Source organism: Erythrolamprus reginae, chromosome 1 (assembly GCF_031021105.1).
Source record: "Erythrolamprus reginae isolate rEryReg1 chromosome 1, rEryReg1.hap1, whole genome shotgun sequence".
Classification (NCBI taxonomy): Eukaryota; Metazoa; Chordata; class Lepidosauria; order Squamata; family Dipsadidae; genus Erythrolamprus; species Erythrolamprus reginae.
The window spans coordinates 207,719,552-207,732,902 of NC_091950.1; the positions used below are offsets into that span (position 1 = coordinate 207,719,552).

A 13,351-nucleotide genomic window follows, 5' to 3' on the forward strand; every position below is an offset into this window, starting at 1 on the left:
GTGCTATGATACAGAGCAGGGTGAATAATATGACCTCAGCTTTTAAAGTTATTTTAAAATGTTGCCTAAGAAATATGGAAAGATGATTCTTTTTGGAGGAAAAGTACATTTTCAATGGTTAAACAGGCAGAAATAAATGCATCCAGTTTAACATTCAATTTTGCAACCACTAATAATGTTGGTCAAGTAGGTACAAAAATACCTGGGGAAATTATCAAAGTCTGGGAAATGGCTCCCTTGTCAGTTAAAAGGAGTGCTGATTTACCACCTGCTAGAGCAGTGATTTTCAACCTTTTTTGAGCCGCAGCACATTTTTTACATTTACAAAATCCTGGGGCACACCACCAACCAAAATTACACAAATCTAATAAATAAATAAATACATACATACACACACACACACACACACACACACACATAACCCCCTCATATATACAATCCCATGTAACATCCCCTTATAAATACAGTCAATCATCAATCATCCCTCCTCAAATTTATACCACTGTCTCATTTCTGGGTTATTCTCCTGTCTTTCCCCCTTTTCTCTCTCATGTTTCTCATTTCTCTCTCTTCCTCCCTTTTTCCCTCATTCCTTCTCCCTCTCACTTCTCCTCTTTTTCCATCCCTGTCTCTCTCCCCCCCTTACGTGTGTGTGTGTGTATACACACTCGAACCATTTCCAAAACCAGTTGAGGGCTGGGTTTTTTTTTCTCTTTTATTCTTTTCAAACACAGGTGTGGGCTGGGGGGGGGGGGTGTTTCTTATTATTTGGGTGCTTTTTACCATATGCTTCAAGAATCACCTCTCTTCCTCTCTCTTGTTCTCTCTCTCTCTTGTTCTCTCTTATTTTCTTTCTGAGGCTCCTCCCACAACGGTGGCTACAGCGGCGCTGGTGATCCGGCCGCTAGCCGCTCCGAGCGCTGTGGGAACGCCCACCCCTCTCACAGTCCGGTCCCGGGATGACAGTAAAGGGGCTGCTTCCCATCCTCCTTCTCAGAAGGTTTCCTTCTGAGCAAGCTGGCAGGAGGATGGGAAGCAGCCCCTTTACTGTCAGCCCGGGACCGGACTGTGAGAGGGGTGGGCGTTCCCACACCGCTCGGAGCGGCTAGCGGCCGCATCGCCAGTGCCGTTGCAGCCACCGCTAATGTAAAGGGGCTGCTTCCCGGCGGCAGGAACTGCGGGGGGTAGCCGGCGTACGCTCCGGCTAACAAGCTCTTGCTGCAGCTATCCGCCGCTTCTTTCTTCTCCGCCTCGCCTCCGCTATTCCCGCCGCCGCCTTTGCTCTCCCCGCCGGGCAAGAGGCAAAGGCGGCGGCGGGAGTAGCGGAGGCAAGGCGGAGAACAAAGAAGCGGCGGATAGCTGTGGCAAGGGCTCGTTACGCCGGCTACCCCCCGCAGTTCCTGCCGCCGGGAGTGGCGCTCCACCCCAGCAAAGCCGGCGGCGGGAGTGGCGTCGTCCAGCAATAGCAGCGCTTCGATGAAGCCGGCGAGGGAGCTCCGGAATCGGTTGGCGCTCGCCCGACGCCTTGTTTTTTATTTCCCCCTTTGGTTTCTCTTCAGAGGCGGGAGTTCGGGAGGCAAGGGAGCGCTCGAGGAGACAGCGTCTTGCGGCATCGCCTCCCGTTGGGTTTATGACGAAGGGACGCTCAGCAACTTCTTTTTCCTTTCGGCGCCATAGCCACCCGCAGTCCCCGGAGCCCGCGGGTTGAGGCAAAGGGCTGCGTTTCCCTTCCCTCCCTCCCGCCCCCGTCCTGAATGGAAGCCCCGCTCGGCCAAGCAGCCCGGGATCTCCGCCGCTTGCAAACCGGGCGGGCGGAGCGGACCCGCGCTCACTTTCGGCTCCGGGAACTGCGGATGGCTATGGCGCCGAAAGGAAAAAGAAGTTGCTGAGCGATGCCGCAAGACGCTGTCTCCTCGAGCGCTCCCTTGCCTCCCGAACTCCCGCCTGTGAAGAGAAACCAAAGGGGGAAATAAAAAAACAAGGCGTCGGGCGAGCGCCAACCGATTCCGGAGCTCCCTCGCCGGCTTCATCAACGCGCTGCTGTTGCTGCTGTCGCTGCCGCCTGAGGCGGCGGCACTCGAATCTGGCATGGTGGAAAATCTTTGCCTGCCTCCAGATTTTCCACCACGCCAGATTCGAGTGCCGCCGCCTCAGGCGGCAGCGACAGCAGCAACAGCAGCGCTTTTTCCTTTCCCCGGAGCCGAAAGTGAGCGCGGGTCCGCTCCCCCCCCCTCAATCCCGCTCCCGGCCTCCTCCCGCCCGCGGCTGTGGAATGGGCGCAGTATCCGGCCTATAAGACGACCCCCCACTTTGGAAAAGATTTTCAGGGGTTAAAAAGTCGTCTTATACGCCGGAAAATACGGTAGTTGCTTAAACTTGAAACTAGCACCAGAGTTTTTCAGTAAGCAAGATGGATATAGAGTCTTTCATTCCAACCCATCCCAGTGCCTCTACATATATTTTAGAGCACTATACTAGATTGGCTCATCATTAGGATGACAGTAATTTTTGTCCAAATCAGCTGAAGGGCCCAGAATTGAATTCTACTCTTATTACAAATCATTCTAAGAAATACACAATTGGTGAAAGGAATTGCTGAGCAGTTGCCATTATGAGGTAAAATTAAACAAAAATAGTTCTGGATTAAATGAATCTATCAGCTAAAAATTCTACTTCATTTATGTCAACAAGTGGCAATAAAGAGTTTCAACAAGTGGAAGTTATTAGTACCCTGTTTCCCCGATAGTAAGACACCCCCGATTGTAAGACGTATCAGGGGTTTCAGGGGGGTTGGCTAATATAAGCCGTACCCCGAAAGTAAGACATATGTCTTACTTTCGGGGAAACACGGGGGTATTGCCGCCTTCTGCCCACTTCTGCGCCGCCCCCCCTCCATACGTCACCGCCGCCTCCGTCTGATCCAAATGTTGCTGTTCCTGCTGCTCCCGCCGGCGTCTCAAGTGGATGCCGTGTTGCCCGTCCCGGCTAAGCCGGCCGGACGTTGTCCGTCGTCGGGGAACAAGCAGCGAAGCAGCCCGGCGAAGGCTTCTCCTGCCGAAAGGCGCCCGCCAGAGACCGGTAAGCTTCGGAGACGCAGGGTGGGCGGACACGTGTCAAGGCCGACGTGTGCACCGGACGCGGCTGCCACGTCATGGCGGGGCCCGGACGGGGTGGGCAGGCGGGGATGCGGATGTGTCTCTGTGTGTTTGTGTGTGTGGGGGAGGGTGCTTCGGGCTCTTTGTCCCCCCCGGTGGGTAAAAATGAAGACCCAGATTTTTCAAGAAGATTTTTTAAAATACTACTTTTTACCGGACACGGATGTTGCGGGTTCGGGTAGGTGGGTTGGCCGGGTGGCTCTTATTTTTTCCAATATAAGACATACCCCGAAAATAAGACATAGTGGGGCTTTTGAGGATAAAAAGAAAGTAAGACACTGTCTTACTTTCGGGGAAACACGGTAGCACTGGAAATTCCCAAATGAACTTGCTTGCAAGTTTCAGTTTTTTATTATCACTGACCACCTAGATACAAATCAATATTCTCAGAATCCTAATGCAGGACTAACTATACTGTTAAGAGGATCGTTTTGAAAGAAAAAAGCACTGTACCTAGCCCCGAGGAGCTATTTATTCATCCTTCCTTTATAATTTGAAGTAGCCTGGGTACAACAGAAACTAGCTTTCTACCCCCTTTAGGTTTATTAGGTCTCTTACACCTGCATACAGGAAGGAGGCAAAGCCAACAGACATAAACCAGGATATCCTTCCTCTATGTTCATTTACTGTAACACAGAGAGAACTGCGATGAATTACTATCATGTTTCTGTTAAGTTTACCTTCCCCTTGTACGATGTACCAAGATGATTTTTCAGAAGGAAAGAGAGAGATATCAAGTCCTCTTTCTCCAGATCTTCATTGATTTCAGTCATCAGCACCCTGCACACAAAGACAATTTGCAATTAATTTAAAACGAAATTAATTTTTAAAAGGGTTTGCTCTCTACATATTTTTATACAATACTCCTTTCTTAAAACATATTTTTACTGTATATGTATTTTTCAACCAAGAATTAATAGTTAAGAGCAAGATCAAATGAATAGTACAATTGCAAATAGCAAGAACCTGACCCCCCAAAAAAGGTAAAGAGTAAAAATAGAGAATACGGCTTAATAAAATCAGGAAAATGTACTCTGAAAGAAATTGAATTTTGAAAGCTATTATACTTATTGTGGACTATAACTCTCACCAGTCCTACACAGAACGACCAATAGTGAGGTATGCACTTTACTTTGCATTTTGCCATTCAGAGAGATTACTGGTGTGAGCAATATTGAATGAATTGGGTCAGTCATACAACAGTGCAGCTTCCCGTAACAATAATATATTGGTTTTCCTTTTAGGCATCCTTTGTAAACCCTAAAATATATCCTTTGTTGAAGCTCGGTTCATGCATGAATATAAATGAAGATAGGCGTATTTTGGCTATCCTGCTAAATTCCTATTCTACAGATTTTGGTAACTTCTGACATACGGATAGCAATAGCAACAGAAACAACACATAAGAAGTTCCTATATGAACTGTATTAATAGCAATAGCACTTAGACTTAAATATCGCTCCACAGTGCTTTATAGTCCTCTCTAAGCGGTTGACAGAGTCATTGTCCCTACAATCTGGGCCTTCATTTTATCCACTTCAGAAAGATAGAAGACTGATTCAACCTTGAGCCAAATTGCAGGCAGTTGGCAGGTAGCAGAAATAGCCTGCGTACTGTATCCTAACCACTGCACCACCCTGCCACTGATGGCTTATTACCTGAATTTCAGGTTTTTATACTGGGGCAGCTTCCCTATTCTGGAGCCTTCCAGATGCCTTGAGACCAAAGCTCTCATAAAATAATGCTAGTTCTGATTTATTTGGGATGCTTCAATACTTGCAATGAGCTGTAACCCAACCAGCTCCAACTCCTAAGATCATTGGATGAAACGGATTATCTAGACCTTTTTCAATTGGGCTTCAGACTTGGCTACAGCACGGAAACTCCTTTGATCACTCTGATGGATGATCTCTAGTGAGCCTGGGATGAGGATCATTCCTCCATCTTTGTGCTACTAGACAGGGGCAGCTGCTTTCAATACCATTAACCATGGTATCCTTCTGCGACGACTAAGGGAATTGAGAGTGAGAGCCACCGTGTTACGGTGGTTCTCCTCCTATCTCTCTGGCCTGTCGCAGTTGGTGTTGGTAGGAGGACAAAGGTTGATCTCTAGACCCCTCTTTTGCAGGGTGCCTCAGGTTCGGCCCTCTCTCCTCTCCTATTTAACATCTACATGAAATCACTGGGTAAGATCATCTGACAACATGGAGTGAGGTATCAGCAATATGTTGATGACACACAGTTATATATCTCCACCCCAGTCAGTTCAGTGAAGCAGTGGATATGATGTGCCAGTGCCTGGAGGCTGTGAGGGTCTGGGTGAGAATTAACAGACTCAGACTTAACCCTGACAAGACTGAGTGGCTGTGGGTATTGCCTCCAAAAGACTATATCGATTGTCCATCCTTGGTTCTGAGGAGGAGAAATTATCCCCCTCAGAACAGCTCCACAATTTGGGTGTTGTTCTAGTCTCACAGCTGAGATTAGACCAACATCCAAGAGGAGGCTCTTCTCACAGTCGCTCATGCCCTTGTGACCTCACGGTTAGATTATTGCAACACACTCTACATGGGGCTACCCCTGAAGAGTGTATGTAGACTACAGTTGATCCAGAATGCAGCTGCACGAGCTGTTGTAGGTACACATAGGTACACTCACATTACACCAATCTTCCATGAACTGCACTGTCTCCCAATTGGTCTCCAGATGCAATTCAAGGTCTGGATCATTACCTTTAAAGCTCTACATGGCCTTGGGCCAGACTATCTTCAAGACCACCTTCTACCACATAGCTCGCAGTGACCGGTTAGGGCCGACAGAGTTGGTCTTCTCTGGGTCCCATCAGCTAAACAGTGTTAGCTGGCGGGTCCATGGGGAGGGCCTTCTCTGTGGTTGCCCCGGCTCTCTGCAACCTGAGATCTGGACTACTGCCACCCTACTGGCCTTCCGGAAAGCTATAAAAACCTGGCTTTTCCGACAGGCCTGGGATCATTGATCTTATGGTGGTAACCAGCGAGGTCCAGCCATGAATGGTATGCAGGGTTTACCTGTTGTATTGTAAAATGTTTTTAAAATATTTTTAGAGGTTTTGTACTATTATTGATGTTTTATATTTTTGCTGTGAGCCACCTAGAATCCCTAGGGAGGGTTGGGTGGCATAGAAATAGAAGAAATAAAATAAACCTTCTGCACCTTATGTAGGATTGTTGAAAATTCTTGAGATGAACACAATCCTTGCATTAGTTATGGTGAAATAAGAAATAAAGGAGGATAACGCAGCAATTTTATATTTCATTATAAAATACAAGTACAAGCTAACTTTAGTTTGGGTTTTAGTTGTTACTTTGTCCCTTGAATAAATAATTAGCATAAATAAACGTGATTTCTAATACCCAGGGTGGTCTGAATGATCAAGTTGCGTGATTGGTATATTAATTTTTTATTTTAAAAGATTTATCTTAAATTTCTATAGTCACCCATCATAGTTGATAACCTAACAATCAGTAGCCTAATTTATAACCTAATATTGGATTACTATTCTCCTCCCAAAATCATTTTTCACTTTATAGAAATGGAACCGAGTACTCACTGAATTTTACAATTCTGGTGTTATCATACAACAAAGCATTTTCAAGAGAAGCAATTCTTAAAAACAGAAACCAATGGAAACAAACTAATATAGAGGTGTATGTTTTTCAAAAGCCCAGAATGCTCTTCAACTTAGCTCACCTGTATTTTGACAACATCTGAGAATGATTGGCTAAACTGGCCTCCACAGCTGCTCTTCCAGTCCCCAGGAACCTCTTTAACAAATCAAATCTTTTCACTCTGTATAATAGTTCAGATAAGTTGATGGTGGTCAGCATGTCTTTTTCGTTCAAAGTTGTCAAGAGTTGCGGGACATCAGACATAAATACGTCAGGCATGAGATCGCTGCACAAGAAGACCATGGTTTCCTTTTCATCTGTATCCAGTTCCTGTTCAAGCTGGTAAAGGAGGGATGCTGGTATACTGCAAAGTGTCATCTCAGACCACTATCCCTTTACAGTTCTCTGTGTGTGTTTTAAACAAGAAAAGTCACGTCATGAGGCTTGCTTCTTTAATGCAGAATCTGCCTTCCTTGTTGATCTTCAATATCCAGGCTTAATTTTATGCTTTTTATATGACAAAAGACCATTGACAAGAAGAGAAGACCTAGACAAACCGAAATCATATTAATCACACACAATGATTATAAAGTTGACTGCTGCCACTCCTTCCGCCATCTCATCTGCTTCTACATTTGTTCAGACTGGGAACATTATGAACTTTTTCAAATTAAATAATACTTAGGATGAATCAAAACTCAATATCTAGTTTTCAAAAAAGTTCTCACTATTACACCACTTAGAATGCCCAAAGGAACTGAAACTGAAATTAAGCAAAATGTGCAGACTGAAAATGGGAAATCACAATATGCCACTGATGTCCATAAAACGTCTCTTTCACTAAAATTATGCTTTCTGAAAGGAGAGATTTAGCCCTTCAGAAAAATACATGTTTTGCATACAGACAGGATATTTGAGCAATCTTTGGGCATTTCCACAGGGAACTGGAAAAATTGTCACTTAAAGCCGCGCGAAACTAACAGTGTGAACATTACTGAACAGGATGGGCTGACTTAATTCTTATACAGCAGCTCCCTCTGTTCCTAACTTCACATTTTAAAGGTAGGTTTTGCCCATAATGCTCTATAGGATCATTTAGAATATTTACAGAGTTCATTTTACTATATTTACTCTAATGGAAAATGACTAGGAGTTTAGGATGAACTCCCCAAACCTCTCAGGAAGTCAGAAAAAATGATTACCGTATATACTCAAGTATAAGCCGACCCGAGTATAAGCCGAGGCACCAATTTTTGCCACAAAAACTGGGAAAACGTATTGACCCGAGTATAAGCCGAGGTTAGAAAATGCAGTGGCTACTGGTAACTTATAAAAATGGAAAACAATAAAATTACATTAATTGAGACATGTTTTAGAATATTTATTTTAAAGAAAACCAGTAAACTAGCTCTGTAAATTTAAAAGAGGGTAAACAAATTAACAATATTAACAATAAATTAAAAAGTAAAAAAAGTAGCTCGATCAGGAACAAAGCTAAAACCTAAGAGTTAAAATCCTTCAAAACTGGATTCCTTCTCATCATTAATTGGATTTACATTATTGTTCTGTTTTTATATATGCTGTGAGCCACCCTGAGTCCTTGGAGAAGGATTGCATACAAATCCAATTAAATAAATAAACAAACAAACAAACAAATAAATAAGTGTATCCAAAGAAGAGCTTCAGCATTAGCTGCTGTGAGGTTATCAGCATAGAAAACCAGATAGATAGATAGATAGATAGATAGATAGATAGATAGATAGATAGATAGAGATAGATAGAAAGATAGACAGACAGACAGACAGACAGAAAAATAGATAGATAGATAGATAGATAGATAGAAATAGATACAGATAGATAGATAGATAGATAGATAGATATAGATAGAAAGATAGATAGATAGACAGACAGACAGACAGACAGATAGAAATAGATACAGATAGATAGATGATAGATAGATAGACAGATAGATATAGATAGAAAGATAGATAGACAGACAGACAGATAGAAAAATAGATAGATAGAAAGATAGACAGATAGAAAAAGAATTCCTGTCTAGCTCTGCCTCATAATACATTATTAGATCCTATCCAAGCAAGGACAGCAACTACCACAAAATACCATTTTTTAAACAGTTTAAATCCTTTCAAAGGAGGGGGAGGAGAATCTGACAGCAGAGAGAGTAAGGAATACTCACCATTACTTTTTTCCCCTCGGTTGGAGCAAATGGCTGCCTCATTTGCTTGAGCTAGGGAGAGGAACTAAGGCATGCAAGAGGAGACAAAAGCTGGTGCCTCCTCGCTCTGGCTCAAGCAATGGCGCCCTCGTGTGGTGACTTTGTTAATGACCCGAGTATAAGCCGAGGCTGTGTTTTTCAGCCCATTTTTTGGACTGAAAAACTCGGCTTATACTCGAGTATATACGGTATATGCAAAAATCCTGTGAAATACTTAGTTTTCCCAGTGATCAGCCAAGGATTGTCAACCAATTATGCCTCATTAAAAAAAAGATGTGTGTATGTATGTGTGTGTTACAGTAATGGGTTCTAAGCCCTTTACTACCGGTTTGCGTGCTTGTGCACACCCTTTTGCGCATGCGCAGAAGCGTCCTGGGAGGGAGGGGTGGAGCCTCCTGCTGCCAGTGCTACTGCTTCTTAGAACTGGGCCAAACTGGGAGCAACCCACCAGTGGCGTGTAAGAGGGGAACCCTAAGAAATGCATATACTGTATACTGATACATATGCATGCCTGCCTCATGGAAAATGTTGAAGTATGGTAAGTGCCCCTGCTTATGACTGATTCCTTTTCTACTGTTATGTAGAGGGTGGTTTATAAGGATTAACTTTTTCCCCCTTGTATTGCTTAGATACTTGTTCAGACTGTATGTATAAACCTCTAGTAACCCCTAAAAAACACTACAGGAGGAAGAGATAATAGAGAAAATTACAACATGTGCCGAGATGGATAAATTAACACTAGAAATTAAAAAGAAGAAGAATCTAATTTTTACAAATGTTGGGATATGTTCTACCATTGGTTAGAAAGAAGGATAAAGTGATTAATGTACATCTAATTAATAAAAGTTACCTGGTGATAGTTTATATGGTAGAAAATAGAGATATAAGACTATATAATAATGATTTTTTTTTTAGTTATTTTAGTATTGGATTGGATTGTTTACATGCTGTTTTTATCATTGTTGTTAGCCGCCCCGAGTCTACGGAGAGGGGCGGCATACAAATCCAATACATAAATAAAATAAATATGATTTAGGACTTTCATTCTCTTTAAAACTGATTTGTATGACTATTTAAAAATGAGCTGTAATAGAATGTTAATGTAGTTAGAACCGTTATTAAGGTTTGCTGCAGTTTTGTTCAATTTTCTTTTTAAATGTCTTTGTGTTGTCTTATGTATTGTGCCTATATATGCATTTAAATAAAAGTTATTAAAAAAGGAAGAAACACTACAGACGAATAGAAATACACACATCCCCCTCTTTCCTTCTAACAGAAACAGGAACAGAGAATCCACCAGAATTGACATAGTGTTTGTTCTGAGCAGCTGTCTTGAAGAAGGCAAGAGAGGACAATCAGGAAGACATAATTGAACAGGGAAGGAAGGAGGGAAAAGGAGTCAAGATCAGTCCTTATATGAGTTAAAATTTACCAAGCAGATACTCCACAAGAGCTTCTCAACAGAATTCCCCCTAGTAATTTATAATATAATCTTCTATCCCTTTTCTCATCAAATGTAAGGTCAGTTTCTACAATCAACCCTGAGGTAAAGGAAGATGGTCTCCTACCTTGGTATTTTCCAGATAAAAATGTCTGTTACAATTATTCAAACTACTCCACGTTCAGTACATCATTTTCCTTCAGCCTAATCTTGTAACCAGGGGTGGGTTCCACTTACTATTGCCACCAGTTTGCATCATGATGTTTTGTGCGCGTCCGCTTGTGCAATTTTACACATGTGCGCATGCTCTATTGCTAGAATTGGGCCCAAACACTATGCTTCAGGCGAAGGAATGAAGGTCGGTATAGACACGGGGGCAAGTGCGATGGCCCTTTTACAAGCAGCAGAACTGTAAAGTACTTTAAACAGTAAAAAACAAATGATTAAAAATCATTTAAAAAGATGGAGGCAACCACGGACTGGCACCAGTCGATCCACTTCAGTGACGTCACCAGTTTGAGTGATCCAGTACGAACTGGGAGGAACCCACCCCTGCTTGTAACTAACTAAAAGTTAAGTTAGTATACAGGCAGACCTTGACTTAGATACACCACTAAGCCAAAATTTCCATTGCTAAGCAAGCCAGTTGTTAAATGAGTTTTGCTTCATTTAATGATCTTTTTTGCCACAATTGTTATATGAATCCGTGAGATTGTTAAGTTAGTAATACGCTTGTTAAGCGGGTCTGGCTTCCGCATTGCCTTTGCTTGCCAGAAAGTCACAAAAGGTCATCACACGATGGCAGACACTACAATGGTCATAAATACATGCCAGCTGCCAAGCACCTGGATTCTGATCACATGACATATGGGGATGCTTTAAGTATAAAAAACTGTCACAAGTCACTTTTCCCAATGCTACTATAACTTCCAATGGTCACTAACCAAAGAGTTATAAGTCCACTGGTACTTTCTTTTCATTCTCAAAGAGGCTGGGTCAGGCGGATTAGTTAGAACAGAAGCACATTAGAATTTTACTAATTTACAATTGCCAATTTAAACCAACTAACCCCAAAGACAATTTGTTTTAGACAAATTGTTAATGGTCTCTGAATAAAAGGACATAGTCCTCATTAATTATTACCTCTGTAGATACCACAGTGCTTAATCAATCAAGCAATAATTTGTCTTTATTCCACTATTATTTTTACAGATAACTCAAGGAGGTAATACTACTTCCTCTATAACAACCACCATGTGAGGTGAGCTGGCTGAGAGAATAAATGATCCCAAGTCACCCAGCTAGCTTTCATAGCTAAGGCAGGACTAACAAAATCCCTTGGTTAAGATGTCTAATTATCATAATAAATAATAAACTGACATATGTATGTACATTCATAGCACTATTAGAGCCTGGAAGAGAGGCAGAAGCACCATTTTTATTGGAAGAGATTCATAATGAAAATTTGAAAGAAATTAACAAAGATACCAAAGCTGTAATTCCATGCTGCCAAATATGAAACAAATCTAGAGACCAATTTTGGAGTAAAAATGCATAGGATTACACTGGCAGGATTTAAATTTCACAATGTCTGCAATCTGATACCGAAAATACTATAAATATTCACCATTCACCAAAAGCATACTGTTCCTAAAAATTTAAGACTGATTTAAACATACCCAAAAGATGAAGGTTGTTTTTTCATAACTCACAATCAATTTGTATCTTTATTCAGATTTGGTTTTCAAGATGAGTCCCAATGAAATCAAGTGTATACATAAAGGGAGAAAAGATAAAACTACGGTAGGTTTCCTGTCCTGCCCCCACAGGAAATTCCAATTTACATTGAGAATGACTGAAGGGTGAATCACATCATTGACGTTCCAGAAATTGCAAGCATATCATAGGGCAGTTATAGTCTTTCAGTTTTTCAAGCCAAGAATTAGCTACAAAATCTGCAGTTTTCTAACTAGCAAGGTATTTCTAATATTGAATATACTAGAAAGAATAAGAAAATATGCATGCTGTGCAGAAACATTTCTAGGTCCATTTGGACTACAACTGGATACACAATTAAATCTCACTTGCTTCAATGAGTTTTATGAACAACTGACAAAAGCTGCCTTCTACCTGCCAGATTTGCACACTATACAGTCATAATATGACTTGATTTTGACTCAGTGTGTTCTATAAATCATGCTGGTTGTGCTTTACACAGTAAAATCACAATCTAGAAATAACCACTGCACATATTCATATGACATGCTGCATTAAAAAAACCTTCTAATTTGTGCATACCACTATGTCCTATATTCAATCATGTTCTGTATTTTAAGTTTTGAGGTTCACTATTATGTTTACAAATCACTATGGGTGAGTTAACACAATACAGTGGTACCTCATGATACGAACCCCTCGTGATACGAACCCGGGGTTCGGAAATTTTTTGCCTCTTCTTACAAACTTTTTTCTTACGGACGTCTTCGTGACGTCAAAGCTCCACCTATGGAATTCCCTATTGGGATTCCCCACCTCCTTTCTAGCCTCCAGATCGGCCGAAAACGCTGCCGCCGAGCGCCGCCGCCCAGCTGTCACCTTCTGAAACAGCCAGGCGCTTCTCGGCGGCCTCCCGAACCCGAAAAGTTCGGCTTCGGGTTCAGGAGAACGTCGAGAAGCCCCCCGGCTGTTTTAAAAGGTGACAGCCGGGCGGCAGTGCCCAGCAGAGCGCCATTTTGCGATTTCCCCCCCCCTTTTTGCACGGATTAATTGCTTTTACATTGTCTCCTATGGGAAACAATGTTTCGTCTTACGAACGTTTCGCCTTACGAACCTACTTCCGGAACCAACTAGGTTCATAAGATGAGGTATTACT

General features: G+C 42.4%; 1 protein-coding gene across 7 annotated transcripts in view; it reads right to left on the bottom strand.

Annotated features, from left to right (window-relative positions):
* The window catches only part of CFLAR (CASP8 and FADD like apoptosis regulator), a 35,514-nt gene that overhangs the window by 14,419 nt on the left and 7,744 nt on the right, over positions 1-13,351 (bottom strand). For 4 of the 7 annotated variants that reach the window (XM_070732058.1, XM_070732062.1, XM_070732063.1 and 1 more), the window contains exons 2-3: positions 6,885-7,207; positions 3,836-3,935 (exon numbers count right to left, since the gene is read on the bottom strand). In XM_070732058.1, coding sequence (XP_070588159.1) covers positions 3,836-3,935; positions 6,885-7,180 — 396 coding nt within the window. In that variant the 5' untranslated portion in view covers positions 7,181-7,207. Of the gene's footprint in view, positions 1-3,835; positions 3,936-6,884; positions 7,350-13,351 lie in introns of all 7 variants that reach the window. The other 3 variants (XM_070732056.1, XM_070732060.1, XM_070732057.1) reach the window with 1 other exon arrangement.